This window comes from Thermothelomyces heterothallicus (assembly GCF_042370625.1).
Source record: "Thermothelomyces heterothallicus CBS 202.75 unplaced genomic scaffold P884_scaffold_29, whole genome shotgun sequence".
Lineage (NCBI taxonomy): Eukaryota > Fungi > Ascomycota > Sordariomycetes > Sordariales > Chaetomiaceae > Thermothelomyces > Thermothelomyces heterothallicus.
The window spans coordinates 40,874-65,214 of record NW_027192590.1 but is presented as its reverse complement, the minus strand read 5'-3'; the positions used below and the strand labels follow the sequence as shown (position 1 = coordinate 65,214).

At 56.2% G+C, this 24,341-nt stretch overlaps 9 protein-coding genes and 1 non-coding gene across 10 annotated transcripts; 5 read left to right on the top strand and 5 right to left on the bottom strand.

Annotated features, from left to right (window-relative positions):
- Window positions 1-45: 45 nt before the first annotated feature.
- Window positions 46-3,272, bottom strand: P884DRAFT_272538 (uncharacterized protein; the record flags this gene model as incomplete). Its single annotated transcript, XM_069442532.1, has 2 exons — window positions 46-3,017; window positions 3,080-3,272. The coding sequence occupies 2 exons, from the start codon at window positions 3,270-3,272 to the stop codon at window positions 46-48; spliced, it is 3,165 nt and encodes a 1,054-aa protein (XP_069294300.1).
- Window positions 3,273-4,749: 1,477 nt separating this feature from the next.
- On the bottom strand, window positions 4,750-5,086 carry P884DRAFT_263980 (uncharacterized protein). The gene has a single exon (XM_069441805.1). The coding sequence runs from the start codon at window positions 5,032-5,034 to the stop codon at window positions 4,771-4,773; it is 264 nt and encodes an 87-aa protein (XP_069294299.1). The 5' UTR covers window positions 5,035-5,086; the 3' UTR covers window positions 4,750-4,770.
- Window positions 5,087-5,828: 742 nt separating this feature from the next.
- On the top strand, window positions 5,829-9,551 carry P884DRAFT_73201 (Pleckstrin homology domain-containing protein). The gene is made up of 5 exons (XM_069446053.1): window positions 5,829-6,530; window positions 6,595-7,137; window positions 7,189-7,431; window positions 7,494-7,680; window positions 7,732-9,551. Exons 1-5 carry the CDS (start codon window positions 5,934-5,936, stop codon window positions 9,249-9,251), a joined length of 3,090 nt encoding a protein of 1,029 aa, XP_069294298.1. The 5' UTR covers window positions 5,829-5,933; the 3' UTR covers window positions 9,252-9,551.
- Window positions 9,552-10,253: 702 nt separating this feature from the next.
- P884DRAFT_250291 (mitochondrial 37S ribosomal protein mS37) lies at window positions 10,254-10,979 on the bottom strand (the record flags this gene model as incomplete). Its single annotated transcript, XM_069440638.1, has 2 exons — window positions 10,254-10,796; window positions 10,871-10,979. The coding sequence occupies 2 exons, from the start codon at window positions 10,977-10,979 to the stop codon at window positions 10,627-10,629; spliced, it is 279 nt and encodes a 92-aa protein (XP_069294297.1). The 3' UTR covers window positions 10,254-10,626.
- Window positions 10,980-11,289: 310 nt separating this feature from the next.
- On the top strand, window positions 11,290-15,715 carry P884DRAFT_230763 (uncharacterized protein). Its single transcript, XM_069439804.1, has 3 exons — window positions 11,290-11,493; window positions 11,561-11,868; window positions 11,923-15,715. The coding sequence occupies exons 1-3, from the start codon at window positions 11,435-11,437 to the stop codon at window positions 15,516-15,518; spliced, it is 3,963 nt and encodes a 1,320-aa protein (XP_069294296.1). The 5' UTR covers window positions 11,290-11,434; the 3' UTR covers window positions 15,519-15,715.
- Window positions 15,716-17,244: 1,529 nt separating this feature from the next.
- On the top strand, window positions 17,245-17,742 carry P884DRAFT_165927 (transketolase; the record flags this gene model as incomplete). The annotated part of the gene is made up of 1 exon (XM_069437279.1): window positions 17,245-17,742. A coding segment is annotated over one exon (498 nt), but the record flags the coding sequence as incomplete, so codon positions are not given.
- Window positions 17,743-17,884: 142 nt separating this feature from the next.
- On the top strand, window positions 17,885-17,968 carry P884DRAFT_t162. The gene has a single exon. It is a non-coding gene; the product is annotated as a tRNA-Lys (tRNA).
- Window positions 17,969-18,302: 334 nt separating this feature from the next.
- On the bottom strand, window positions 18,303-20,589 carry P884DRAFT_332213 (uncharacterized protein). Its single transcript, XM_069445770.1, has 2 exons — window positions 19,828-20,589; window positions 18,303-19,746 (listed from the first exon to the last, which is right to left on the bottom strand). The coding sequence occupies exons 1-2, from the start codon at window positions 20,132-20,134 to the stop codon at window positions 18,509-18,511; spliced, it is 1,545 nt and encodes a 514-aa protein (XP_069294294.1). The 5' UTR covers window positions 20,135-20,589; the 3' UTR covers window positions 18,303-18,508.
- A 755-nt stretch (window positions 20,590-21,344) lies between these two features.
- P884DRAFT_280333 (Skp1 family, dimerization domain-containing protein) lies at window positions 21,345-22,079 on the bottom strand (the record flags this gene model as incomplete). Its single annotated transcript, XM_069443422.1, has 2 exons — window positions 21,345-21,365; window positions 21,546-22,079. The coding sequence occupies 2 exons, from the start codon at window positions 22,077-22,079 to the stop codon at window positions 21,345-21,347; spliced, it is 555 nt and encodes a 184-aa protein (XP_069294293.1).
- An 859-nt stretch (window positions 22,080-22,938) lies between these two features.
- Window positions 22,939-23,524, top strand: P884DRAFT_230759 (uncharacterized protein). Its single transcript, XM_069439803.1, has 3 exons — window positions 22,939-22,984; window positions 23,031-23,155; window positions 23,231-23,524. Exons 1-3 carry the CDS (start codon window positions 22,963-22,965, stop codon window positions 23,468-23,470), a joined length of 387 nt encoding a protein of 128 aa, XP_069294292.1. The 5' UTR covers window positions 22,939-22,962; the 3' UTR covers window positions 23,471-23,524.
- The last annotated feature ends 817 nt before the right edge of the window (window positions 23,525-24,341 follow it).

Below are 24,341 nucleotides of genomic sequence, written 5' to 3'. Positions count from 1 at the left end.
CATATTCATGTTTATATTTTGACGCTTCGCTTCCCATCGGCCCGTTTAGTCCACGGGTCCGAAGAACCGACTCGCCTCTTCCAGTTCCGAGTCTCCGTTGCAAAAGTCCCACCCGACGATCACGCTCCTTTGACTACAGCAGATGATGCGCCGAGCGTCGTATTGCAGCTTGAACACCCGCGCCGGGTTAGCTGGGTCATGGACTTCGAACGGTGAGGGTGCATGGGCAATGTGTGGATGGTGGTGGTGGTGGTGCTGCTGCTGTGCCTGCGCTTGCACTGGGAGCTGGGGGCCGACGGGAGGAGGAGCAGCGGGAGCGGCCCCCAGCCCGGGAGCAGCGGTCGACCCGCCAGCAGCGGAGCCCCCAAAGGAGCCGAGGCTGGAAGCGACAACGCTGGCGGCGGGGGCAACAACAGGAACAGGAGAGGGTACCTGATGCATAGGAGGCCCGTGAGGGACGTGTGCGTGCGCCTGGTGTGCCGCTGCCGCGGCCAGCTGGGCGGGGGTCAGCCGGGCGCCCGACTGAGCGGCTGCAACGCCTTCGGCGGGGACCTGGCCTGCTGCCGTGGCCGCAGAGCCGGTGGCTTCCTGGCTCCTCAACGCCTCGCGTCTCTGCCTTGCCTGCTCAAACTGGTCCCGCATAAGGGCGGTAGCATACGTCTGCCGCAGCTGGCTTCTGACAACTGGATTCTGTTGGCGGTCGATGGCGGCTTCCACGTAGGCGCGGCAAGTGAGGATTGCCGGATGGGCCGCAATGGCTTGTGCCAGAGCTTGCTGTCCCGCCTCAACCGCGCTGTCGATAACCTGGCGGAGCTGCTGGAATGCCGCTGCAGAACCGTCGGCTTGGTTCAGCTCCGTCGTGAGCGCGCTGATAGGGGGCAGTGTTGGCCCCGTCAAGCCACCAGGCGGCGTGCTGGCCGTCTGCAAGCGGGATCCTGTGCTAGAGGCGGGCATCATCGATGTTCCCGTGCCGTCGAAAGTCCCCGTGGAGACCCCGGAGCTTGCTGCTCTCATCGCCCTGAGTGCCTCACGGCTAGCTAGGCCCTGTACCGAAGGGTGCAATGGAGTGGGAGCTTCCTGCCGGTCCTGTTGGAGGGCGGCCATGGCGGCTGTCTCCTGCTTGAAGTGATGTTGGTCCTTCCATACGCCCTCCTTGTCTCTCCTCCAGATGATGATGCTGGCGTCGTAGCTGCCGCTGACGATCCGCCCATACTTGCCGCCCCCGCCGCCAGGAGGCAGCTTTGCGCCGTAAGCACAGATGTCCTCTGGCCGCCTCGACCCGGCATTGCCGGGACGGCGGCCTGGCCTGGGACGGTCTCGGTCCTTCAACAGACCCAACTCCAGCGCCCGAAAGTACTCCTGGTCCACCTTCTTCGCTTCCGCCAGATCGTCCTCGACGCTATGAGGCAGATCGCCAAAGCCCGCCTGAATCGTCCGCACCAAGCTCGAGTGCGCCCGAAGGTTGGCGACCTCTAGCCCAGTCTGGCGGTCAAATACCTTCACCTCATTGTCGCTACTGCCGCTCACAATTCGGCGGCCGTCGTACTGAACGCAAGCAATCCCCTTATTGTGCCCGACAATAGTCCGATTGCACACCTGAGTCGGCCAGTCCCAAACCTTGATGTGCCGGTCACCGCTCGCCGACACCACCTCCCTGTCGTGTATTTGGACGGCATTGACAGCGGCGCTGTGCCCCTCCAGACATCCAATCATGGTCCACGCTGGGATCACGGGGAAGTCGTCGGGGGTCATAGGGAGGCTGTAGCCGTAGTTCTTCACATTGGTCGGGACCGGGTCCACCTCTCGATATCCAAGGTCTCCATGGCGGAGAGGCTTACGGTTGAAGATTTTGATCGTCTTGTCCTTAGAACAAGTTACCAAGATGCGCTTATCAAATTTGACGTTGAGAACCGACTCCCGATGTGCGTGGCTGAGCGTCTGCAAAGCTTCTCCTGTCGAGAACCTCCAGATGATCACGTCCGAGTCCGAGCTGCCCGAAACGATCAAGTCCTCCTCCGGGTCCGAATCAAATTGCAGGCAGAGCACAGATCCGCGATGCTTGGCTAGCGTTCGGAGACAGCGTCGGGTCTTCATGTCCCAAATCTTTATTGTACGGTCCCGGCTACCGCTGACAAGGTACTGCGAGTTGAACTGGAGGCTGTAGACGCATTCTCCGTGGCCCTCCTCCGGGTGAGCGGGATGGGGGAACTGAAAATTCAGGAACCGGCCCCGCTCCCAGTTCGACTCAAGCCTGCGCCGCATGGTGTAAAGATACTTCCAATTGATCTTATATCGCCCCGACGGCCCGTCCCAAGTCCATAATGTTGACTTGGGCAGCCGCGGCGGCTCCATAACCGTTTGCAAGAAAGAATTCCTGATGCTGCCGTGGGGAGCTTCGGGCCACGCAGACGAAGGGGCCTTTCCTTTGCCCTTGTCTGCTGATTTGCCCTTGGAGTTGGAGCGCGACACCGCACTCGACATCTCGAGATCTCCCATTCGCTGGGAGATACCGGTTTTCAGCACAGGACGGCGTGGGCCACCGAAAATGCTGGTTTCTGTCGGACCTGTCTCCGTTGCTTCCTGGTGGTTTGCATTGGTCTCTGCGTCTACCATCATGGTGTCCGTTTGGCCGCCCAGTGGCGGCGATAGCGATATAGCACGCTTTTTGTGGGCGTGCGCGTCTTCTTCCGACTGCATCCTCCGGAGCACACCCTGGGTCGATGAGAATGGGCCGTTCATCTCCCGTTCGGCCTTTGCGACCTCTTCGGGATTTGCCTTCCATCCTTCCAGGAAATAGAGTTGTTCCCACAACTTCCGGTCGAGAGCGAGGCCATACCAGGCGCGGCAGCATCGAGCCACATTAATGAGCGAAACGGGATCGAGGTATTCCAGGATCTTCAGGCATACTTCGGGGGGCAGATACTGGACAAAGTCGATGTAGAGTCGAGGGTGGAGATTCTCGACAATCTGGGAGATCACGCTCGTCGGGAGGTCGTTGAGGAGGGCCATAGCAAGTTCTGTTCGCATGAGGCGGTCAGGACACGACCGTCGCAGCAAGTCCAAGGGAAAGGCGACTTACCGGTCTTGCGAGCGAGCGAAAGGTTGGATATGTGTTCAACTAACCATGGCGGGAAATCGTCGCGTGATCGTGCCGAACCCAGCGCCGAGACGGCGTCCTCGCGCGACTTGAGGGATAAGGGCGGCGCGGAGGATAGGGCGGTCAAAGGATCTTCAGAGTAACCTTCGTCAGGCTGCGGATTGAATCCGGCCATCGCTTGTCGGGTGCCACGGATCAGTGCTCAGATTTGTCAAACTTGGGCTCTTGCTCGCATCCGGATATGTGAAGCGAAACAAGGCGAAACCACAAAGCCGAGGGGGGGGCTGCTTCCAACGGGGCAACGGGGACTTGCTGTCTCGCTGGCGTCGTGTAACGAATCGCTGCCGGGATTGGTATCGTCGTGCTGCAGTACCGTGGCGCAGCTTTGCTCGTCAATTGTGCAACAGTAGGGGACTGTTCCTTGCTGCCCAACAATATGGCTGCGTTAAATTACAAGACGAAAGAAAATGTTTTCCGTGGACCTGCGGTTGCTTGCTTGCCTGTGTACGGAGATGAAGGTGTTTAGAAATGCAAGCTTCCCGTGCCCTTAGAGGCGGCTGACAAACTCCGGCGCCTCAGGCTTGCGTTGGCGGGGTACTGAAGTAAGCTAGGCTGCATGTAATACGTATGGTACAGTACAATACATACAAGGTGTGTCGGTACCTCCATACCGTCATTGTTAGTTAGAAGCTGGAACCCGACCTTGCCCAGAGCGACTTAACTAGCGTTAAAGCTTACCGGATCACCGAGCACTTGACCAACATGGCACCTCACCTCTGTGCACTACACTACTCCGTAAGTATTGCGGTTCGGTGAGCCGAAGGGTCGCTGGTGTCTACCTATTCTGTCTCACGGCCATCAAATCTGATCCCACTCCTACGGATTGTCCAGAGGCAAAGTGTGAAGAGAGGGTTGATTAGCTTGTGCAAGTCGCCAGAGGCGTCAGACCTAGTCCAGAATGCTCTAACACTGTATTCTTAGGTGAGAGAGCAGGTGAAATTACTACTCGTTGCTGACGAATTGTAACAGCAACGTGCTGTATTTTCTCGAAGAGACACGGAATCATCGAACGTGGGTTAGGGGACAATCTACACTAGGTACCGCCGCTCCACGAACTGGTGGGTACCACGATAAATCAAGTTGGCAATGTTTCTTGAGGGGCGGCTGTGGATGCCTACCCTTTGTCACCATCAACTTGTTGGCTTTCAGCTACCTTGATGGCCACATTGTTCTTCCCAATGAAGTGTTCTTTAACATGCCAGGTACTGAGACTTCGATGGGGAGTCCTTGCTTGTGTGCTGGGAATACTCCGCTCCGCTCTTGTTGTTGTTCGATCGGAACTTTTAGGGTAACCAAACTGGCTTAGCGTACAACGGCTCTAGCTCCTGAAACAGGCAGGCCATTTTGAATTAATGCCTGAATGGAGGGCAAATATCAGCAGGTGATGCCGATCATTCTAATCACCTCCACTCCGCGCGCGGCTACAGACATCGTGAGATTTTGGAGGTGATGTTGTCAAAGGCGTTGCCATGCTCGAACAAGTTGGGTAAATCACGTCCAGATACGTCTGGTATTCGATAGTTGACCATTTCCATAGTGGAAAGAACCTGGAATAAGGGATTGCATGGATCCCAAAAGGATTAGGAATACACCCGCTGCACTTGGAACTCGCATCATTGCCATGAACTGGGCACCTCAGATCCATTGTATCCCGCCATTGATTTCCACTGCCCCCTGTGAACTTGCTGGCTGCTTTGCTCGACCGCTCGGGATATTGTACTGTGTAACTCAGTGCTGCTCTTGATCCAGGCAAGCCGGATCTTTGCATCGGCCCATTGGAACCGGAAAACCTCAATCGCTGCCATGCAACGGGTAAAAGCCGTCTTAGCCACAAGGAAGAATCTAGACAAGGAGCGGTAGGCAATAGGCGGATGCATTTTGATGCGTCCATCCGTTCGGTTCTACCTCTGGAGAGACTACGTCTGCCATTTCTCCATCAGAATTGCAGAAGTGTTTCTGTTTCGGACCTGACAGATGATGGTCGGGTTTGGTTGTGGATGCACCTACAGTAACATATAGTTAACGTTAACTAGTGCGGTGCATTGGTCAAGTTGCCCCCGCCGCACTCCGTGGGCCCCATTCTCCACCCACTGTGAGCCCACACCCACCAGCGCCTTCCCAACTGACTGGGCTGGCTTTCCCGCCCGCACCTTTTACGTGCCAACCAACCAACTCCGAGTGTGGTCACTTGTCCCGACCCTTTCGTTTCAAACCGCACCTCGACACCTCACGTTGAATACGAACTTGCGAGACTGCTTAGCGCCTACAATTCCCGCTTTTGGGATTTTCGACAATCGGAGGTTGTGGAGCCACCGACGGAAGGGACAACCGCCTACAACGACGAAACAAGGAGCGACCGAGCGAGGACGGTCGGCCGAAGAGGGAGGGGAATTGTCGGACAGGAAACAAGTCGAGCCCGCAGTCGGCGACGCGACGCAGCACTCAAGAATCAGCAGCCACAGATTTAGCGACAACTACCGATACAACCCAGCGCCGACATTTCGAAACGGGTCGCTGCCCTTCCACGCGTCAGCATTTACCACACCATCAGCGCCAACCCGATAAGGTCCCGACAAGGCCACCGCTGGAACAGGGCCACCGACAAGAACCCGATCCCGTCTTCGCTACTTCCTGATAGCCCGGCGTTATACCCCCCTGCATCTCATACAATCTTCCGACTGAGCAGGAACGGCGGGATCAGCAATCTGAGCAGGCCCGCCCTTCGCCTTCCGCCTGCTGGATTCTCCGCTGGCGTTGTGCGGACGGAGAGCTGGTTATGACCCATGCTTCTCTCCTACGCATGAACACGGGCCCTGCTGCAACCATGGATGCTATTGACAGATCGAATACTATGGGCGTGCCCAGCGCTCCTCGCACCAGTCAACTTTCCGGCTCAGCAACGTTCCCCACCACGACCTCGTCCAGCTCGGTGAACTCAGCCTCGACTGCGCCGACCCCGCCGTCGAACGGCCAAGTTGTGGCAACGAGCAACATCATCAACCAGAGGGCTGACGCCTCCCGATCTCTCTATCAAATATGCCTTTCGCTGAAGCAACGGCTGGCCAAGGTGCCAGGCTTCGAACCGTACATGGAGCAACTCGAGCAGATGGCCGCAGACCCTGATGAAGGCGGGCCTGTCGAGTCTCTGTGGAAACTCCTGCGGACTGGTTATCCTCTCCTTGCCATATACAACTGCCTGCAGCCGGAGACCCCGTTGCAGGTCCAGGAAGGCCCAGAAGTGTCTCAGGCAAAGCGGTCTAAGATCGCCATCCTTCGGTTTGTGGAAGCTTGCAAGTCCAAGCTCATGCTTCCAACGAGCGAAGTCTTCATCATTACCGACCTTGCTGGTAATGATACCACTGGTTTCGTAAAGGTAAGTCTTCTATCCTGGTTGCTTGGGGGTAAACCCCGGGCAAGCTGACGCGGAAAAATTCTAGGTAACCTCGGTGATCAATCATGTTCTTGATCTAGCAGAGCAGCGTGGGCTTCTTCTCCAGATCCAACCATATCCGGAAGATGATACGATAGAGTCGGGCTCGCAGATGAGCTATCGCGATTACATTGTGCGTGAGCTTGTCGACACCGAGCGCAAATACGTCCAGGATCTGGAGAATCTCCACGATTTGAAGAAGACGCTGGAGCAGAATGGGATCATCACTGGCGACATTGTCCACGATATCTTCCTCAACATCAACGCTATCTTGGATTGCCAAAGGAAGTTTTTGATCCGAGTGGAAACGACAAACTCGATGCCGCCGTCAAGACAGGAGTGGGGCAGCCCGTTTGTTGCGTATGAGGAGACGTTCACTACGTGCTACCAACCGTTCATCGCCAACCAGCGCAAGGCCGGACAGGTAGCCAGTCAAGTCTTTGACAAGATCCAGGCGGCTGATCATCCTGTTGCCTGTGACTTCAATACCCTCGATGGTTTTCTATTGAAGCCCATGCAGCGCCTCGTCAAGTATCCTCTCCTCCTGAAGGTATGTTGTTGAGTTTTTTAAGAGGCCCGAACTTCGCCTAATATGCCACAGGACCTCTTGAAGAAGAGTGAGGACGAAGCGACAAAGGCCGACCTCACAGCTGGAATAGAGGCCGCTGAGCGCGTCCTTCAGAAAGCCAACGAGGCGGTGAATCGGGACCTCCTGAACGAAGCAGTGAAAGACTTGATCAACCGTGTCGAGGACTGGAAGAAACACCGAGTGGATCAATTTGGGGAGTTGCTTCTGCACGGCGTCTACACCGTCGTTACGGGCAAGGGCGACCAAGAAAAAGACGTGAGTTTGTCAAGGTGGCTTCGCCCACTCCCTATTACATGCTTGCTAACGCCCCGATCTAGTATGAAATCTACCTGTTCCAATGCATATTGCTGTGTTGCAAGGAGGTTGTGCCGGGGAAGACTAAGGATAAGAAAGACAAGACACGGTCGACGGGCCCAAAGGTACGGAACAAGAATGCAAAGTTGCAACTTAAGGGCCGAATCTTCATGACGAATGTGACAGAAGTCGTCGCCATGTCCAAGACCGGTAAGCTCAGATTGTCCCGACTTCGGTTCTGACAGAAGTCTGATCAAGCAGGCTCGTATACTGTCCAAATCTGGTGGAAAGGTGACCCGGGGGTGGAGAACTTCACCATCAAATTCCAAAACGAGGACACGATGAGAAAGTGGGCCGCGGGCCTTGATAAGCAACGCAAAGAGAACGCACCTCAGCATCGACCGAACACCGATGCGGCAACGCAGTTCACTTATCTTGACATCGTTGGCTCGATGGAGAACCCCTACGCGCAAGAAGCACAAGAAGATGACGACGACGAACCCGACGGGAACAGCACGGCCTTGACAACCACTTCCCAACAGAACACTCTTACGGCGATGCCAGGCACCATCCAACGCAACACTTCAAGCACCAGTTTGCGTCAACGCTCGATGACTGGTGATAGCACGCATTCTATTCCGGCCAGCTCTAGGGTGCCGCCTCCTCGATTCCCAATGGCCCTCCCCCCCACTCCTCTGAGCGTTCAGACCCAGGGAGCTGGCCAAGGATCACCGCTCCCAAAAGCTGGGGAGTCGTATTTTTCGCCCCTTGTCGAGTCCCCGGCGTCCAGCCGTGCTAGCACGACCAGCGGAGTCTTTGCCAATTCCGGATATCCGTTCCCAAAGACCACGACGCCTCAACCTTGGAATGAAGATCGGTACACCGCTCCAGCGATACCTCGTGCTCCTTCCCGAGACGGGTCATCGCCTGCCAACGGGTTTGGCGCTGCGAATGGGCGCAACCCTCGAGGACCTTCAATGCCGGTCATGCCCCGAGATAATACGGCACAGTCAAGCCAAGGCCCCGTACGTGTTCGGAGCCACAGCACTCCAGACATCAATGGACAGGCATCACGGAATGCTCAGGCCATACCCAACGTCCCCAGCATCCCAGCTCATCTCCATCAGAATCATCCGCCTTACCAAACCCACGCACGGCATGACTCAAACATCCCACGCAGTAATACGGGCAGCCCGGCGAATGATCTGCCGCTACGGACGAACACCAACTCACCTGGAACACAACGTGGGCGGCCATATGGAGGGACCATGGCACAGTTCCCTACACAACCGGTATACCCTCGGCAAGGAACACCTGGGAGCGCGACAAACCTCCCTCCACCCGGCCCTCCCCCCCCAGGCGTCCCACCGCTCGCACCTGTGGATCCATCGAGGTCGATCACTCAGGGACTCGGCACTGCACCCCTCACGTCGAGTCAGAGTGCGATTCCGCCCACACCAGACATCGCCATGCCGAACCAGCTCAAGGTGAAAGTGCACTATTCTAGCAAACCGAACACCTACGTCACGCTGGTTGCGCAATACAACATTACCTACCAGAGTCTAGTCGACCGTATTGACGTCAAGCTCGCTCGGCTCACCAACAGCAGCATCGCTAGAGGCGACCTGAAGTTGCGGTACCAAGACGAAGACGGCGACTTTGTCACCATCGAGAGCGACGAGGACATTCAGATTGCCATCTCTGAATGGCGCGAAAGCCAGAGCAACATGCCAGGAGGGCTTGGCGAGATTGAATTGTTCTGCGTCGGTGACCTGAACTGATCAGCAAAACGAAGAATTAGAGCGAAACACCAAACACAAGCAATTCTGCAACGACGACGAAGATTTTATTCAGCGATTAGACGGCGCCTCGGCTTTGGCATTCGATTTCGGTTTCTGCATTTCGCATAGTCTTCCACGCATCTACACGACTGCTTGGCCTACTCCTTGGTATTGTCACGGCGTCAGGAGGGATATTTGGTCCTTTTCTTTTCTCTGGACAACCAAGCAGCAATCGGATACCCCATTCGCACGTGTGGCTCCCTGTCCGCGGCTCGGCTGATCATTGGTCTAACCAAACCGACATTTCGACATACGCAAGCCTAGTCGCACCAAAAATAGCGATGCTATTTCTACCTGGGCTCCCGGCAATGGTTGGTTCTTTTAGAAGCTACTGAACCAACATGGCTTTCCTCATACCTTCGTTCCTAACAGGCTTCCATATCATCTTGATGACAACGCCAGGCTAGAGCAAGGGATGTACATCCGCATCTTTTTTCCTTTGTTGCTTGATCTTGTCCCTGGCAGACCTCGCGTACATTTCCCTCCTTTTGCACTGTTTTTTCCTTGGAAACACATCTCGTGATTATTTTTCTCAATTTATCAACGGCGAGGCCTTCCCCGTCTCCTATCCCCTCCCCAAAATTGTCTTTTTGGTGATCTCGTGGTCTTGGCGAGGCGATCCTTCTCGAGTCCGTGTGACCTTACCTGTGCGGGCTTGATACGTCGTGTATCGCCTGTGAAGGCAGACCATGAAAGGCCTGAGACGAAGGCCGAGGAGAGGACAGCGGGGTGAAAGGAGACAGGTAATTGGGGGGGGGGGGGGGGGGGGGGGGGGTTTAGCCGTGCTATCTTGATGTCCTTATCCGGCTGTTCTGCTTGCTTACTGTTTGTAGATAGGATGAATACCCGGAGTGCATTCCTGTCCTTAGACATCTTTATTTCCTTCTGTTCGTATTTCGCCGACTGTGCTGGCACTTGGACTAGTTATGGTGTTTGGGCGATGCACCTGATCATTACTCACGATGGTTTGGGTAATATTTCTTGTAATACATTGTAGTACACGGCTCAAATGGCCCACTCTTTCCAAGCTCATCTTCGTACATCCGGTTCCCCGGCCATGTGTTTGGCGTGCGCCGGCCATTGATCTTGCAGTCATAGAGGTTGGATGAGACACTATGGGCGCCTGGTACAGCCCCGATACTGCCTCTTCTGTACCCCATTGTGCCCCTCCATCTTTTCTGGGCTGGAAATGGAGCGTGAGAGCCCTAACCCTTCTCGATATCCTCGGAGCATGTCCCACAATGGCCCAGTGTGTTGTCCGATGCCTTAGTGCAGGGAGGCCACTGCACTTCTCGTCAATGCAACGGCGTGCATTCTATTTCTTCTTCTTGCCCTGAGCAATGAGTCTCTTGGAAAACCGGGCAAGATGATAGTTGATGGTGTTGGAGCTCTTTTTCGGCGGCGGCGGGGCGTCCATGCATGCGCGCAGGGCCTGCTCGACGGTCGTACAGCCCCTGCCAGTATGACCAGCGGACGCCCAGCATGCTGAAGAAAGGGTACAAGTGTCAGAGTGGCACCGGGAGAGAAAGCAGACCTCTGGGAGAAAATGGCACGCATACCGAGGACTGAGGACATCACTGTCAAACAGGGATTCGACTCCGGGCGATTTGGATGGCGTACGCGGAGCACGCGCAGGGGTGGCAACCGAATCGGGTTCTTGTTGGTCATGTTTGGTCGCGCTCGAGCGGGTGCTGAGGATGTGACTACTGCGGCAATGGCATCCCGTATTGTCAAAAGTGTCGCTGGCGTTTGCGAGTTTGAATCTTTGGTGGAGCCGGGAAGATTTCAAGTCACGTGCTTCGAATCGGCGTGGTCCTGAAAGTGGGGTGGAGCTAACTACCCAGAACGGCCACTTTCATTTTCAGGGTCTGTTTTACAATGATTGGCCCTCGGTCTGTCATGTAAACAATGCATTCCAGATCCGGATTGTTCTTTGGACGCTGCTCCATCTGGATCCATCACGATTCTCGCGATTTCGTCGATTTGACGCGTCGCACGATTTGTTGTTTTTGCCCACACCTCTTATTCGCTTCGTTAACATGACCGGGTGGTAATTCTGTCCTTTTGTCCACATCGCGACCGTTATCCGCCTTTTATTTACTTTGCTATCTTGAATCTTGATCATGACCGAGTCAAATAGTGGCGTTCAGGCCACGCCCGCTGCCGACATGCTGTGTCAGGCGTACGTCGCAGGCGATACCCCATTCCACATTCTACACTCGAAACGGAAAGCTAACGCGCAATAATAGCAATCCGATCACGGCCGAGTGTTTCTTGCCGCCTCGGTTTTCTTGCCCCAGAGCGTGGCAACGCGTTGCTGTCGCCCCCGTCCCGGGCATGCGACGACAATCCAGGATTTGGAAACGAGTTGGGGGTCTCGCCGTTGGAACTGGTCAAAGTCCGTACATCCGCGCCATGGCAGAGCTCGAGAGACAAGGGATGGGTCCGAGAAAACGGGCGCGGCACGCGCATCATTTGCAGGCCTGGGGCGACGCGAAGTGGGACTCGAGAGCAGAGGAGCGCCCTGACGGGCATCAGGATATTGTCGAGGCACAAGGTATGAGATTCCGTCACTTTCGCCCGTCGGCACATCCTAAAGAGCGGTTTCTAGGCATGGTCTCCGACGCCGCGCACAAGCCGACTACCATGACAACCAATACCAAGACGAAACTTGCTACGTACCCCGAGGAGAGCCTGAAGTGGGTTCCCAGGAAGCGCCACAATTCGCGCTGGCCGCTTGCGCCCAAGAGCGAGGCCAGAAGCCCGACAACTCATCTGCAGCACTCGACCGAATCCGAGAGACCAGTCTCAACCGAAGCCACCGCTAAAGTGGACGAAGAGCAAATGAGCAAGCGATCTACGTGCCGCCTTAGCAGGCGTATCTCTCTCCTCCCGGGAGACGAGTCGCCACGCAGGCTCTCCACAGTTGCTCTCTCTCCCGCGGGAAGTGCTGCCCCAGCGGCTTTGCCAGTCAAGAGGTCAAGCGTCGCGCTCTCGCCAACCAAGGTTGCCGACTCGCCTCTTCGCTCATTCAGAGTTAATGCCACTCCTACGAAGGTCGTACTGGAGTCACCCAAGTTCAGCCCACCAGAAAAGTCACCGGCGAAGCTTCAAGCCCCGCTCATCCCGGACACGCGGCCTTCGAGTCCACCGGCCTCTTCTCCTGCGAGCCCCGCGCCGTTGATGTTTGACCAGCCAGTTCCAGATGCGCAAGCCGAACCTGAACACGAGATTCGCAGGCGCCTCTCGCTCCAGTCAGCGCGCAGGAGCGAGCGCGGCTCAAATGGCGCTCTGCGCTTGCTGGCGCTCAAGCGTGGGACGGACAATCTCAACCGCCGGCACAGCCTCACGGCTATCCCGGCGATCCCTGTGGGAGACGGCGTACGTGGCGAATCCAAGAGCCGCCGGAAAACGATGGGCGTCTTCTCTGCCGGGCTTGAAACAACCGGCGGAAACGCCGAAGATGCAAGGACTACTGGCGCCATCCCGGATCATCGCAGAGCCAAAGACGTGGTTGAAATTGACATGAAAACGAGACTTGATATCTTCGGCCAATCGCCCGTGACCGCCGAGGCCAACCCACCACTGCTCAGCAGCGATGGTCAGAGCCCATTGACTTCCGGCGGTTTGGGTGTGGCGAAGAAGGTTGAGGTCGAGGCAGAAGCGGAGCAAGCAACACCCCGTTGTCAGGCGGCCATCACTTCGGTGGCTGCCGAAACCAATGAGGCCTCTGCCTTCACGCAGGAGACCTCCCCTCGTCTCGCCGAAAGCGCTAGTGTTGAAGGAGGATCCGAAAGCGACGCTGTGCGTCTTTCTGGCGCCAACGAGCCGCCTTGCGCTGCCCATGAAGTGACATCCGACGAGGGTGGCCAAGCTCCCAATGACGACCTCCAGGAGGCTACTCAGAACCTCGCACCTGCGACTAATCCTCACGCTTGCGTCGAGATGGAGCACTTGTCTGAGCAGGAAATGATCGAAGCGCAGTTCACCAACGGCGGAAGCCCGGTCGCCAACGTGGAGCAGTCAAAATCAACTACAAATGCGGACTCATCAGCGTCAAGTCCTGCCTCCCCTCGGCTCCGTTCAGACACGCCGAATTTGGAAGCCGAGGCGACCGAAGCGGTTCAGGATGAAGAGCCCGTGGTGGCCGCCTCAGTCACTGGATCGCATGTTTCTTCTGGCAGCGTTGCCAGCGCCGCGAATGGGACGGCTGTTGGTACTGAACTGCCGCAGCATAACACTGAGAATACCGCAACGGACGACTTAGATGAGAATGCGCGCGCCACAGATGACCAAGCTGCGAATCCGCCAAAGGACTGTGGGGTGAATCCGTGTCCTACGGGGATCACCACCGCTCAGCTCCCAGAGTCCTCATCTGGGACAGATCGGTCTACGCCTCCATCACCCGGGACTCCCTGCAGCTCTCCCATTGCAAGTTCCAAGGAGCTTATGGAGGGCGTGGCAAACCCCCAGAATCAGGGGGATGGTCTCAGCCCATCACGGGAAAGCTCGGGGTTTACGCCCATCAACAAACGGCGAGTTCCGCCTCCGAGCGACCTTCCTACCGGTCTCCATGATGACGAGGAGCCTGCAGCCGACCATGAATCGGATGAGCTAGATGCTGATGAAGTGGTTGAGGAAGATGTGCCGCAAGAGGAAGGCGACGAAGATATCGTCGCCATGGACGAGGACATGACTGTCGAGGCACCGAAACCGGAGTGCGACACGCTCCAACTCCACGCCAGGCAGGACGACTCGGAAACGGAGATGCTCCGGAACTTTGTGACGAGGGTAGCGGCAGGTAAAAGTGCCAAAGCGGCTGCAGCCGCAGCCGCGCTGGCCAAGAAAATCGCCCGACGGTCCAGCTCTCTCGGCTCCATCTCCTCCACGGGCTCGCCCGTCGGCAGGGCAGGGTCAGAAACTCCTGGTAGCAGGCAACCATTAGGCGTCCGGAGTCCCAACAGCGCCAGTCCAGCAAAGAAGCGCAAGGCTGACGCTTTCGAGGACGACCTCGCGAAGGAGGACTCCTCTGCCGACCCGTGTGCCGAACCCACTGACGGGCCCCGGCTCAAGAAGCACCGAAAGTATCCCGAGTCAATCCTCAAGACCGCTCCTGAAACCGCAGCTCCCTCCTCCGAAGCCAATTCTGCCCTTCCTTCAAACATCACGACCTCTCTCCTCTCACCCAAACCGGGCCCTCGCCGCTCCACTCGCGCGCGGAGCATGCGGGTTGCGCTTAAACCAAGCGCCCCCTCGGCCAACTCCATCGCCTTTTCCATGATTCCCGTGCGGTTGCCGGGCATGGGTGCGATGGATGAGCCGGCGATGGCCTCAGACGCCCACCTTTCCGCAGCGCGGCAGCGTAGCGAGGAGAAGGACCTCGCCGCGGTCACGCGCGCGAATACCCGCAAGAACAAGGGCGGCGCGGTGCCGCCACCGGTCGTGCTTGCCAAGCAAGCGGAAGACCCGGCCGGTTGGAGAATGAGGGAGTTAAAGGGGGTCTGGGAGGCCAAGGAGAGGAGGAAAGGGGCGGCTCTGTCTGAAAAGGATCCGGAGGCCGAGGAGGAGGACGGCGGGAAAGGGAAGAAGGGCAAGAAGGTCAAGGAGGTGAGGTGGGCGGAGGAGCTGGTTAGGTACCAGCCGTATGAAGAGGGAGGCGGGATGTTCAGCGGGATGGCGAGGGCGCTGCTGGCGGACGTGATGGCGGACGACGGGGTCGACGAGATCGCGGAGGCGGAACCGCCCGTGCCGGCTGAGCCCGCGGTTGAGAAAACGGCGAGGGTGGCAGCCAGGAAGGCCGGGAGCGGCAGAAAGAGCAGCACCACGGGTGAGGGGGCGCCCGCGCCGCCAGCAGCGCCCGCATCCACGCGCCGGACAAGGTCCTCGAGGTTGCCGCCTCCCACGCCGGTCAAGAAGTTACGGAGCGCCGGTAAGCCGGCGGCGGAGAAGAGCCCCTCCGCGGAAAAGACGGAGCCCGCTGAGAAGCCTGCTGCCACTTCCAGCCTCCGCACGAGAGCGAGATCGCTTCCCAAGCGGGCGGCTGCTCCTGCGCCTGCAACCGCACCCGCGACGGTTGATCCGTCACCGGCTACGGCGTCATCTTCCACCAGGACCGGCATGGCTACGAGACGGACGAGGGTTACGAAATTGGGGATGAGTGGCAATGGGACTCCGGCGCCAAAGCGAAGAGGCAAGGCTGCTGCTTAATGTGGGTGGGTTGTCGAAAACGGACGTTTATTTGGTTGTTTGTCTTATTTTCTTCCCTCGGGCGCGGAGAAAATTTGGCTTTTTTTACGTGCATGTTCTTCATATGAGAGTATCTCTTGAGGAGTAGGGAATACCCGTCATAGAGGCTTTAGAGATGTGGCATGAGTTCGGTTGTTCCCGCTGTATCAAGATGCATGTCTTCTCGATATTTGACCTGATCACGCGTTACCCTGTGTGATCGTGCCCCTCGCTGACCAGAAACTAGGAGGAGGACAGAGTCGGAGAGGTCAAAATGATGACTTACAAGACGGTATACCTTCGTAGCCTCCAGGTGGCTAATCGTTCCCAAGAACAGCGACGATCATGTGAGGAATGCCGTAGGTACACGCCTGGAAAGCACCGCCGATACACAGGACGAGGCATCCCAGCACTTGCAGCAAGAAGCCGGCCCCCGCTGTGGTCGTGATGGCCCATTGCAATGGCCTGCCGGTGAGAACAGCCATTTCGAGGCGCCGAAGAAGAATGGGATTCTTGTCGAGACAGCCACTCGTGTGTAAACAGCGTGATGGGATATCAGGCTGATGGGTAACCGTAGCATCGGGAGTCACCCCTCGCTTATTATATATTCCCGAGCACGACTGGCGATGCAGATGCGGCAATCCGCTCCTTATCAACGACCCGGCGTCATGCATGCTGTTCTTCCCCGGATAAGCTGCATTGGTACTCTTGCTTGTTCAGGCATCAGGCACCTCTTGGTACGAAATACATGTCAGGTTATGAGGAGAGGGGCTTGCCTAGGTTCTGCTCAGAAGTGCCTTATCAGGCTAACATTCCTCCTCGAGTTTTCGCCCGGTTCCACGAGCGGTCAAATCGCCCCTCTGCTGGTCTGAAGGTAGCCACTTCCGTTCGTAATCAGCGCAGCCTGGAACTCACTACGATGCGTTCCCGCTCCAACACTCGCGCACTTGAGATGTCGAAACCGTCTAGTGTGGAGAGCCCCGAGCTCCTGCGGATGAAGCTCCAGCACCTTAGCACAACTCGGACGGCCGCACGAAAGAGTGCTCGGACGCAGGCTGGCTGTTGGACTTGCAGGCGCAGGCGAAAGAAATGTCAGTATTCTCACCTAGGTACCCTCCGATACCTCGACCTGTTTAACTATGCTCTTCGAAAGACGCTCGCACTCGCATATTTTGGCACCGATTAGGCGATGAGCGTAGCTCTTTCGCCGGACACCAGGCGCCAACATGTATGCCAACTTTGTAGTTTTCCTTTGCGCCCAGGTACTGGAGCTGTTCGCATGTGACGACCCAGAAGGAGAGTATACCCGCCGCTGGAACCAGCTGTTTGCCACATCGAGGGGTGGTATGCCCAGCGACCGCTTGAGATGCAGGTTATCCTGAACCCGACACATCCACTTCGGGCTCACCTTTCCCTACTTTGCTCTTTTCTAACCTACCCGCCGTCTCGGGGAACCAGCTCTATCACACGGCAGCCGCTGCTGATGCTGCAGCGAAAGCCCCGCCGCGCGGCGCTGCCGTCCACGACCCGTCCGGTTCTCTGGCACGCGCGCAGGATAATTATGCGCCATCTCGATCTGCAACACGCACCACGGATGTTGGACAAACTCGATCCAGCCGCTGTTCATTGCCGGCCAGGTCATGTCCCACTCAGCCGATTGAGCTCGCAGCCCTGTATCGCGCCATGCCCAACCTGCTATAATTACATCCGCCCCGCCGACAGCGAAGAGACGGCAGGTGCCTTCATCGCCGCCCTCTCGGCGTCGGATAAGCCCACCATCATCTCGCTCTCGCGCCAGAACCTCCCGCAGTACCCGACCTACTCGCGCCGCGACGGGGTGCTGAGGGGTGCCTACGTCTTCATCGAGCAGGACGACGCCGACGAGACGCTGATCGGCGTCGGCTCCGAGATGCGCTTCGCCGTGCGCGCCCGTGGGGTCCTCCGCGACCGCTTCGGCCTCGCCGCCCGCGTCGTCAACTTCCCCTGCCAGCGGCTCTTCGAGCGGCAGCCGCGCGAGTGCACGGCCCAGGTGCTGCAGTACCGCGCAGGCATCCCCCGCGTCGTGATCGAGGCAAACGCGGACAACGGGTGGGAGCGGTACGGCGACGCCGACGCCGGGTACCCGATGAGCCCGTTCGGCCGCTCGCTGCCCCGCGAGGCCGCCTACAGGTACTTCGGATACGACGAGGACCTCATCGCGTGGCGGGTCAACGAGTTTGTGAGCGAGGTGAAGAGGGTAGGTGGGCATAGAGAGCGCTCGGGGAAAGTTCAGAGATCTCGATGAATGCTGCGTTGTCTGCACATGACTCGCTCTTCCGAACGGCCCAATAACAACAAGCCGAGCCAGCGCCCGGCTAGCTCAATCGGTAGAGCGTGAGACTCTTAGATCTCAGGTCATCTCAAGGTTGTGGGTTCGACCCCCACGTCGGGCTCAATTCCCGTCAACGACTTCTGTCTTCGACACTTTTTTTCTCCTCTCTTTTGTCCCATCACCTAAGTCCCCAACTTTTTGCGGTGCCTTTAACCCGAACAGGTTATTTTTTTTTTTTTTTTTTTGAAATCGCGAAAAAGACTTTGAGGTTCGATCTTTCTAATCCATTTAACTTCCGCTAAGCAGAGTCATGGCTTTTCCTGATCCAGGGTCTTTTTACAGCGAGTCAGTCTCCACATATGTTTCAATAGTTAATAAGGGTGGTATGTTCGCATTGGTCTTATTCTCTATCGTCCAACATTCTTTGTGTGAACGAGGTACTGAGGTATTACCATCAACGATATTGCCGTTTACATCCCCATGATCATTAAAGGGTAATTATAATTACCCCTTGTATAGGACATCACACCAAAAACAATCACCCAGTCACCTTAACCTGTCAAACACCCCTCCATGTAAATTATGCTCGTCTATCCGGTGATAGTATACACCCGTCTCCCTCTCATTTGGATTACGTTGGAAAAGCCCTCATCTTTGCAAATCATTTCTTCACGCCCAGCTCCATTTCCACATCCTTATAGGGTCGCACGGGGGTGCCGGGCGTGGGCAATTCAACCCCTTCGGCAGCAACGTGCACCCTCCTCCCGGCGTGCCACGCCGCCTGCCCAGACGCACCACCACTAGCACTACTACCGCCGCCACCACCACCAGGAGCAGAAGCAGACGAGGGAGAAGAAGCGGCAGGAGCCGGGCCGTGACCACCCCCTTCCGCTCCTCCTCCGCCTTCCTCGAGCCGGCACAGATCCGGCGACGGCAGCTCGGCCGCGCCCAGCCGGCTCGGCGTCGTCTCCCCCCTCCCACTACCGCTGCCGCTGCCGCTGCCGCTGCCGCCGTGGGCCCTCGCGGACCGCCCGCTCCCGCTCCCGCTTCCGCTCCCGCTCCCGCTCCCGTCCATCTCCCGCGGGCTCTCGGGCCCCGCGAGCGGGGGCTCCAGCCCGCCGAAGCCGAACGGCGAGCGCGCCCACTGCGCCAGCGCCGTCGCCACGCTCCGCGCGCTCTGGACCCCTCCCGTGCCGTGGTGGTGGTGATGATGGTGGTGGTGGAGATGCGGGGACCAGAGGGCGATGGCGTGGTGCGTGTGCTGGTCGTCCCTGCCTCCGTGGTGGTTCGCTTCGTCGTCGGCGGCGGGGGATGCCGAGGAGGAGGAGGAGGCAGAACCGCCGCGGACGTGGGTGTAGTTGCCGAAGGACTGGCGTCGCGGCCGGGTTTGAGTGCGTGCCCCTCCGCCGCCGCCACCGCCGCCGCCGCCAGCGGTCCGGGCGAAGTAGGAGCGCGGCGGGTAGGTGTGGGAGGTGTCGGACGTCTTCTCCGTGTTGGTCCCGTCGCCCACGTCGTCCCCGTCCCAATCCCCGCTTCTTCCACCGCCGCCCTTGCGCCTGCCCGAGCCGTGCCGCCCCCCGCTGCGGGAGTGCAGCGGCTGCGCGAGGAGGTAGGCCACTGCGAGGAGGACGAGGAGGATGGGCACGCCGAGGCCGAGGCCGATACCCAGACCGATCTTGAGCGAGTAGCGGGCGTTGTCGGGGTCTGAGGAGGAGGATGAGGAGGTCGAGTCGTCGTTCGCTTGCGAGGGGACAATGGTGCCGGCAGGGAGGGAGATCCAGGAGGCGGACTTTTCGCAGCAGGAAGACGGGTCGGGGCCGCAGCAGAACTTGACGTCGTTCGTGTCGCTGTTGAAGCTCGCCGGGCAGGGGACGAGGGGGATCTCGGTCAGTTTCTGGTCTGGGGGAGGGAGGAAGGCGTTAGTGGCCTTAGTTTGGCGGGCGCCAGCTCGTCGAAGTCCGGAGGCGGAGAAGAGCTTACCATCGCCGGCGGGGCAGTACTTCTTGCACGACCCGCCCCAGTCCTTGTCGGTGCATCCTTGCTGCGTCATGAGGTTGCTCGACCCGGGACTCAGACAAAGGCCGTTGGAGAGACAGGTGTCTCCCCGGGCGCAGCACCAGGTCGCCCCTCCCGCGTCCGCGCCCGGTGCAGAGCATGGCTGCAGGTTCGGGTCTTCCTCCCCGCGCGTATTGTAGCATGTTGATTGGGCCGTCGCCGCGTTCCCAAGAAGCAAACTCAGCCCGGCAAACAGGAGAAGGCGCGGCCGCCGTGTTTTGTTTGCTTTCATGGCTGCGAGATCGAAGCCCTTCAGTGACCGCTCTCTTCAGATGCAAGGAGCCGAGCTAACATTCCTTTCTAGCGACTTCCGGGAAGGATGGCTGACAAAACACAAAGATGGAGCCGCTTTTGGTGCGATGCCGACTCGAAGCTAATTAGGTACGGCACAGCACCTGGACATTCATGGTGTGTTTTCCCGGCGGCACGGGGGGGCTTAAAGGGAGAGTGAGACACGCCCGCTGAGGTGAACCATGCACTGCCAATTACCAACGGGGCAGGGGGCCGTTCCGGTATCCCGGAACCAACAAGTCGCGTGTATGTATTGCCAACAACCCATCGCGTTGACGGTTGGTGATTTTAGTTCGTGTGCGAGAGAAATGATGGGTCCAGTGCGAGCAGTTTCTTTCCTTCTTCCCATCTAAACAAGAGTGAGAAAGACAGACGTCTTTTGGTGCTCTGTTACACCCCTTGACTCAAGCCCGTCGAGCATCGTGCATCAAGATTGCGTGGAATGGGGGCCGAAATGCGGCGGCGCGACTTCAGCTCTTAACTAGTGGGCCCTGACACAAACCGCACAAAAAGCCAATGATCAACAAACCCGTGTTGAGGCTGCAGGTGACGGGGCCTGTTTCAAGTCACTGCAGGTTCGAGCCGCCGAGCACGCAGCGCTGCAGCAGCTTGCACCAACCAGCGGTTGTTCCCCGCGCTTTGTGGCTGTGGCTAGTAACTTAGCGTTCAAATGAAGACCGGCACACCCCCGCAAACGTACAGTTATAATTATATCCTGTACCTTGCCGTGTCAATCATGACGAAACTGCGGTGGGTGGTCAAGTCCTCCAAAAACCCATGCTAACTGATTCAACTGTCAGCCTGTGGGAAAGTCCAGCAAAACGGTCATAACCAAAGGCCCCGGAGTCGCCGATGAATGAAACGCTGTTAGAGGCTGAGTTTGTCCAATGGCCGTCGGGTTCTGCAGAAGGGCGGGACACCTAATCTTCTACGCAGTAATGAACAAGGCCCCAAGAGCCGCTGACGTTATCAAGTCACGGAACCGTGACAGGTCATACGAGTTGTCTGACCAAGTCCCACGATGTATGCTTCGTATCCGGGCGAGAAACCCACCGCAAAAGGATAATTGTTAAAGGCAGTACCGAATAAAGAACAACCAACATCATATGGAGTAGGAGGGCGAGGAGCCTATCCAGAATTTTCTCCGGCGTTTAGGCACCCTCCATCCTAGGCTGTATTCATTAATTATGTATCCATGCTTGCCATCCAGATCTCCTCATGTCAACGATGTTCAGCTAGGTATTATACCCCGGTTTCTACTTTAACGTACTCTGCTCCTTCCTCCTTTGATATGCCTCTTTGGCACTTCATTACGCAGCGGTAGTATCCGTTGGAGGCTGCTGCTTGTCAACGTCGCGCGGGGGCTGCTCCTCGTCGTAAGCCCACGCCGTCTCCGCACGGATGGCCTCCTCCTGCTCCGGGGTGAAATCCTTGTTGATCCCGAGTATGCGGCGGATCTGCTCCGCCGACTTGCCCATGATCATGTTGACGACGACCTGGCAGGCCATGTTGTACAGCGGCACGATGCCGAGGTAGTCGGCGAGCATGAGGAGCTCGTAGAGCTTCTCCGACGTCGTGATCGCCTCGCGGAAGAAACGCATATCCTCCGCAGCTAATTCGACGTGCTTGTTGTCGTCGCTCTCTCCCTTTTCTGGCGCGGTCTTCGTATTCTCCACCCACTGAAGTACGTCTGACAGGCATTGGTCGCTAACATCGATCTTAATGGGGATGCATTGTTCTTTTTTCCGGAAATCGATCCCTTCAAAATCCTCGATGAGCGCGCGGAGGATGATCGAGTGCTGGGCGGCCCGTCGAGTCACACGGAAGAGGCGACCATCGGGGCTCATGTCGTTCTTGATCCAGAGAAAATCAGGTTGAGCAGCCATGGTGCTTGTTTCTGAGCGTGTTCGTCTCCTAGCGTTCGTGATCTATATGTCGGTTGATTTGTTGGAGAACAGAGCCAGAGTGCCAGAGAACGGTAGACTAATTACCCTAAAGTACAGCACCATTTAGGTGTTGGGGGACTCGTATGGTTCTTTTTATATCAGATGGAATTCCACCCACATTGTTCTATCCAAGGTGTTCTTGAAAAACGGCGCCGTCATGCCTCTTGGATCAAGAGACTGTTCAAGAGGAGGCGTCTTGGCAGTCTTTAAAGCCATTATTCTTCCTCTCAGAGTAGCGTAACACGGAGTGCCAAAGAAATTTACCCGTGGTCCAAATGCTAAACAAGGAGGCTTCACTACCTTGGTTCAGACACGAGTTTTCTTAGGAATGTGTCGAGGCGGTTTGTCAAAAGCCTGTTGACATTGAGATGCTTAGTACAAAGACGAAAAGAGATTGCCCTGACCTGGCCGAGCATGCATCTACCATGCAACGCGTTACTTCTCGAATTCTTCCATCTTCTGGCTGCACAAAGCATCTGCAAGGATTTTTGGGGCAGTTGATGAAAGCGGGGAACAAGAAACGGAATCGGGAGAATCCAGAAGATTTGTTCCAATAATAACTTAGTGTACTGTACCAGGTAGCTTGGCGGACTCTCAGCTGCGGGCCCTGATCTCAGCCTAACTGGGGCTGAAAGTACGGAGGTTGGCCAAGAAAATCCAACCCCAGGCATGCCAAGCCCAGGCTGCTGACAACGTGCGAAGTGCATACACAATCTTGTTTATACTGTAATTTCTATTGTAAATTGATCTCCACCCGCACATCTAGGTTTTTCCCTGCCCAACCTTGATGCCAGAGCCTACAAATCTCCCAAATACAGTAGCTATGATAATTCCAGAGCGTTTTGGTAAGCTGTCTTTCCAAGGTTGATAGACCTACTCTAACTAGATTAGTACCGACAGAGCCTACTATGCCTAGAGAGTCCGAAGTGCCCGCAATGCCCGAAGTGCCCACAATGCCCGCAGTACCCGAAGAGCCTGCAGTACACGAAGAGCCTGCAGTACGCGAAGAGCCTGCAGTACGCGAAGAGCCCGCAGTACCCGAAGTGCCCCCTAGGCATAGCAAACAGACCACCGTTGTCTAACGAACACAGGCGTTGACCCTCTATAGTATAGGAGTCAAGATGTCTGAAATCGAAGCCAAAACTGGGGTTAAAAGAGAGGCACTAAAGTCTCTTCTTCGCAGGGCCAAGGCACGGGGATATATACCAGGTGACCCTATCAAAGATAAACATGTCGCCAATATACCAAAGTCTAGGAGGCCAAAGGTTATAACCAAGTCTATAACCCAAGTCATTGAACAGGTTATAACCAAAAATAGTACTATAAGATAGTACTCCTATCAGTAGATTGCTAATACAGTTACTAATTAGCTTGGTAGAATAGGGCTAAGCCTATAATATGCTAGCCTTATAGCAACTATAGATAAGCACACAATATTTTATTCAACTACCTTAAGGGAAGAAAGAGGAGAAAGTAAGTATAGGTACCAGAAGGGGTTCTATTTCCTAATATAAGGGGTATATACATACTCTAGTTAGGGTCTAGTTAGGCGTCGGGTTAGAGCCTAACCAGGTACTAAGCGCGTGCCCTATGAATACCCTACGAACGTATATAGGTCCGGTCCGAAACCGGGTATAGCCTGTTATCGATTAGCCTAGGTAGAGCCTAGGCCTGTAATATACCTCTCCTCTTTTTCTGGTCAGATGCTTAGGTAGGTCTACCTAGTATCACTATAGTGACAGGTCCTATATATGCTAGTAGTCTATATATATGGTCTAGCTTTGTTTAGGTCTTATATAGGTCCTAGTCTTTATTTTAATGCTATATAGGTCCTAGCCTTTGTTTGAGTTCGAAGTAGGGCTTGGTCTTTATTTAGGTCCTATATATACTCCCCTAGCCCTACTTCCTAAATATATATAAATTCCTCCTCTCCTTCCCTCTAACTCCTACTTTTTCTCTTTTTATAACCTATAAATCCCTCCCTACCTATACTTAACTATATACTATCCTATTACCTATATTTATATTATACTTTAAATTTTTTTTTATTTAGAATGTCTACTATTATTAGCTTACTTAGTAGTAATAGTAATAGCTATTATCCTAGTAATAATAAGAATAAAGATTATAATATAAGTTTTCCCTTTTATTTTCCTAATTATAGCTATTATATATATATATTAGGTCCCTATTAACTGCCTA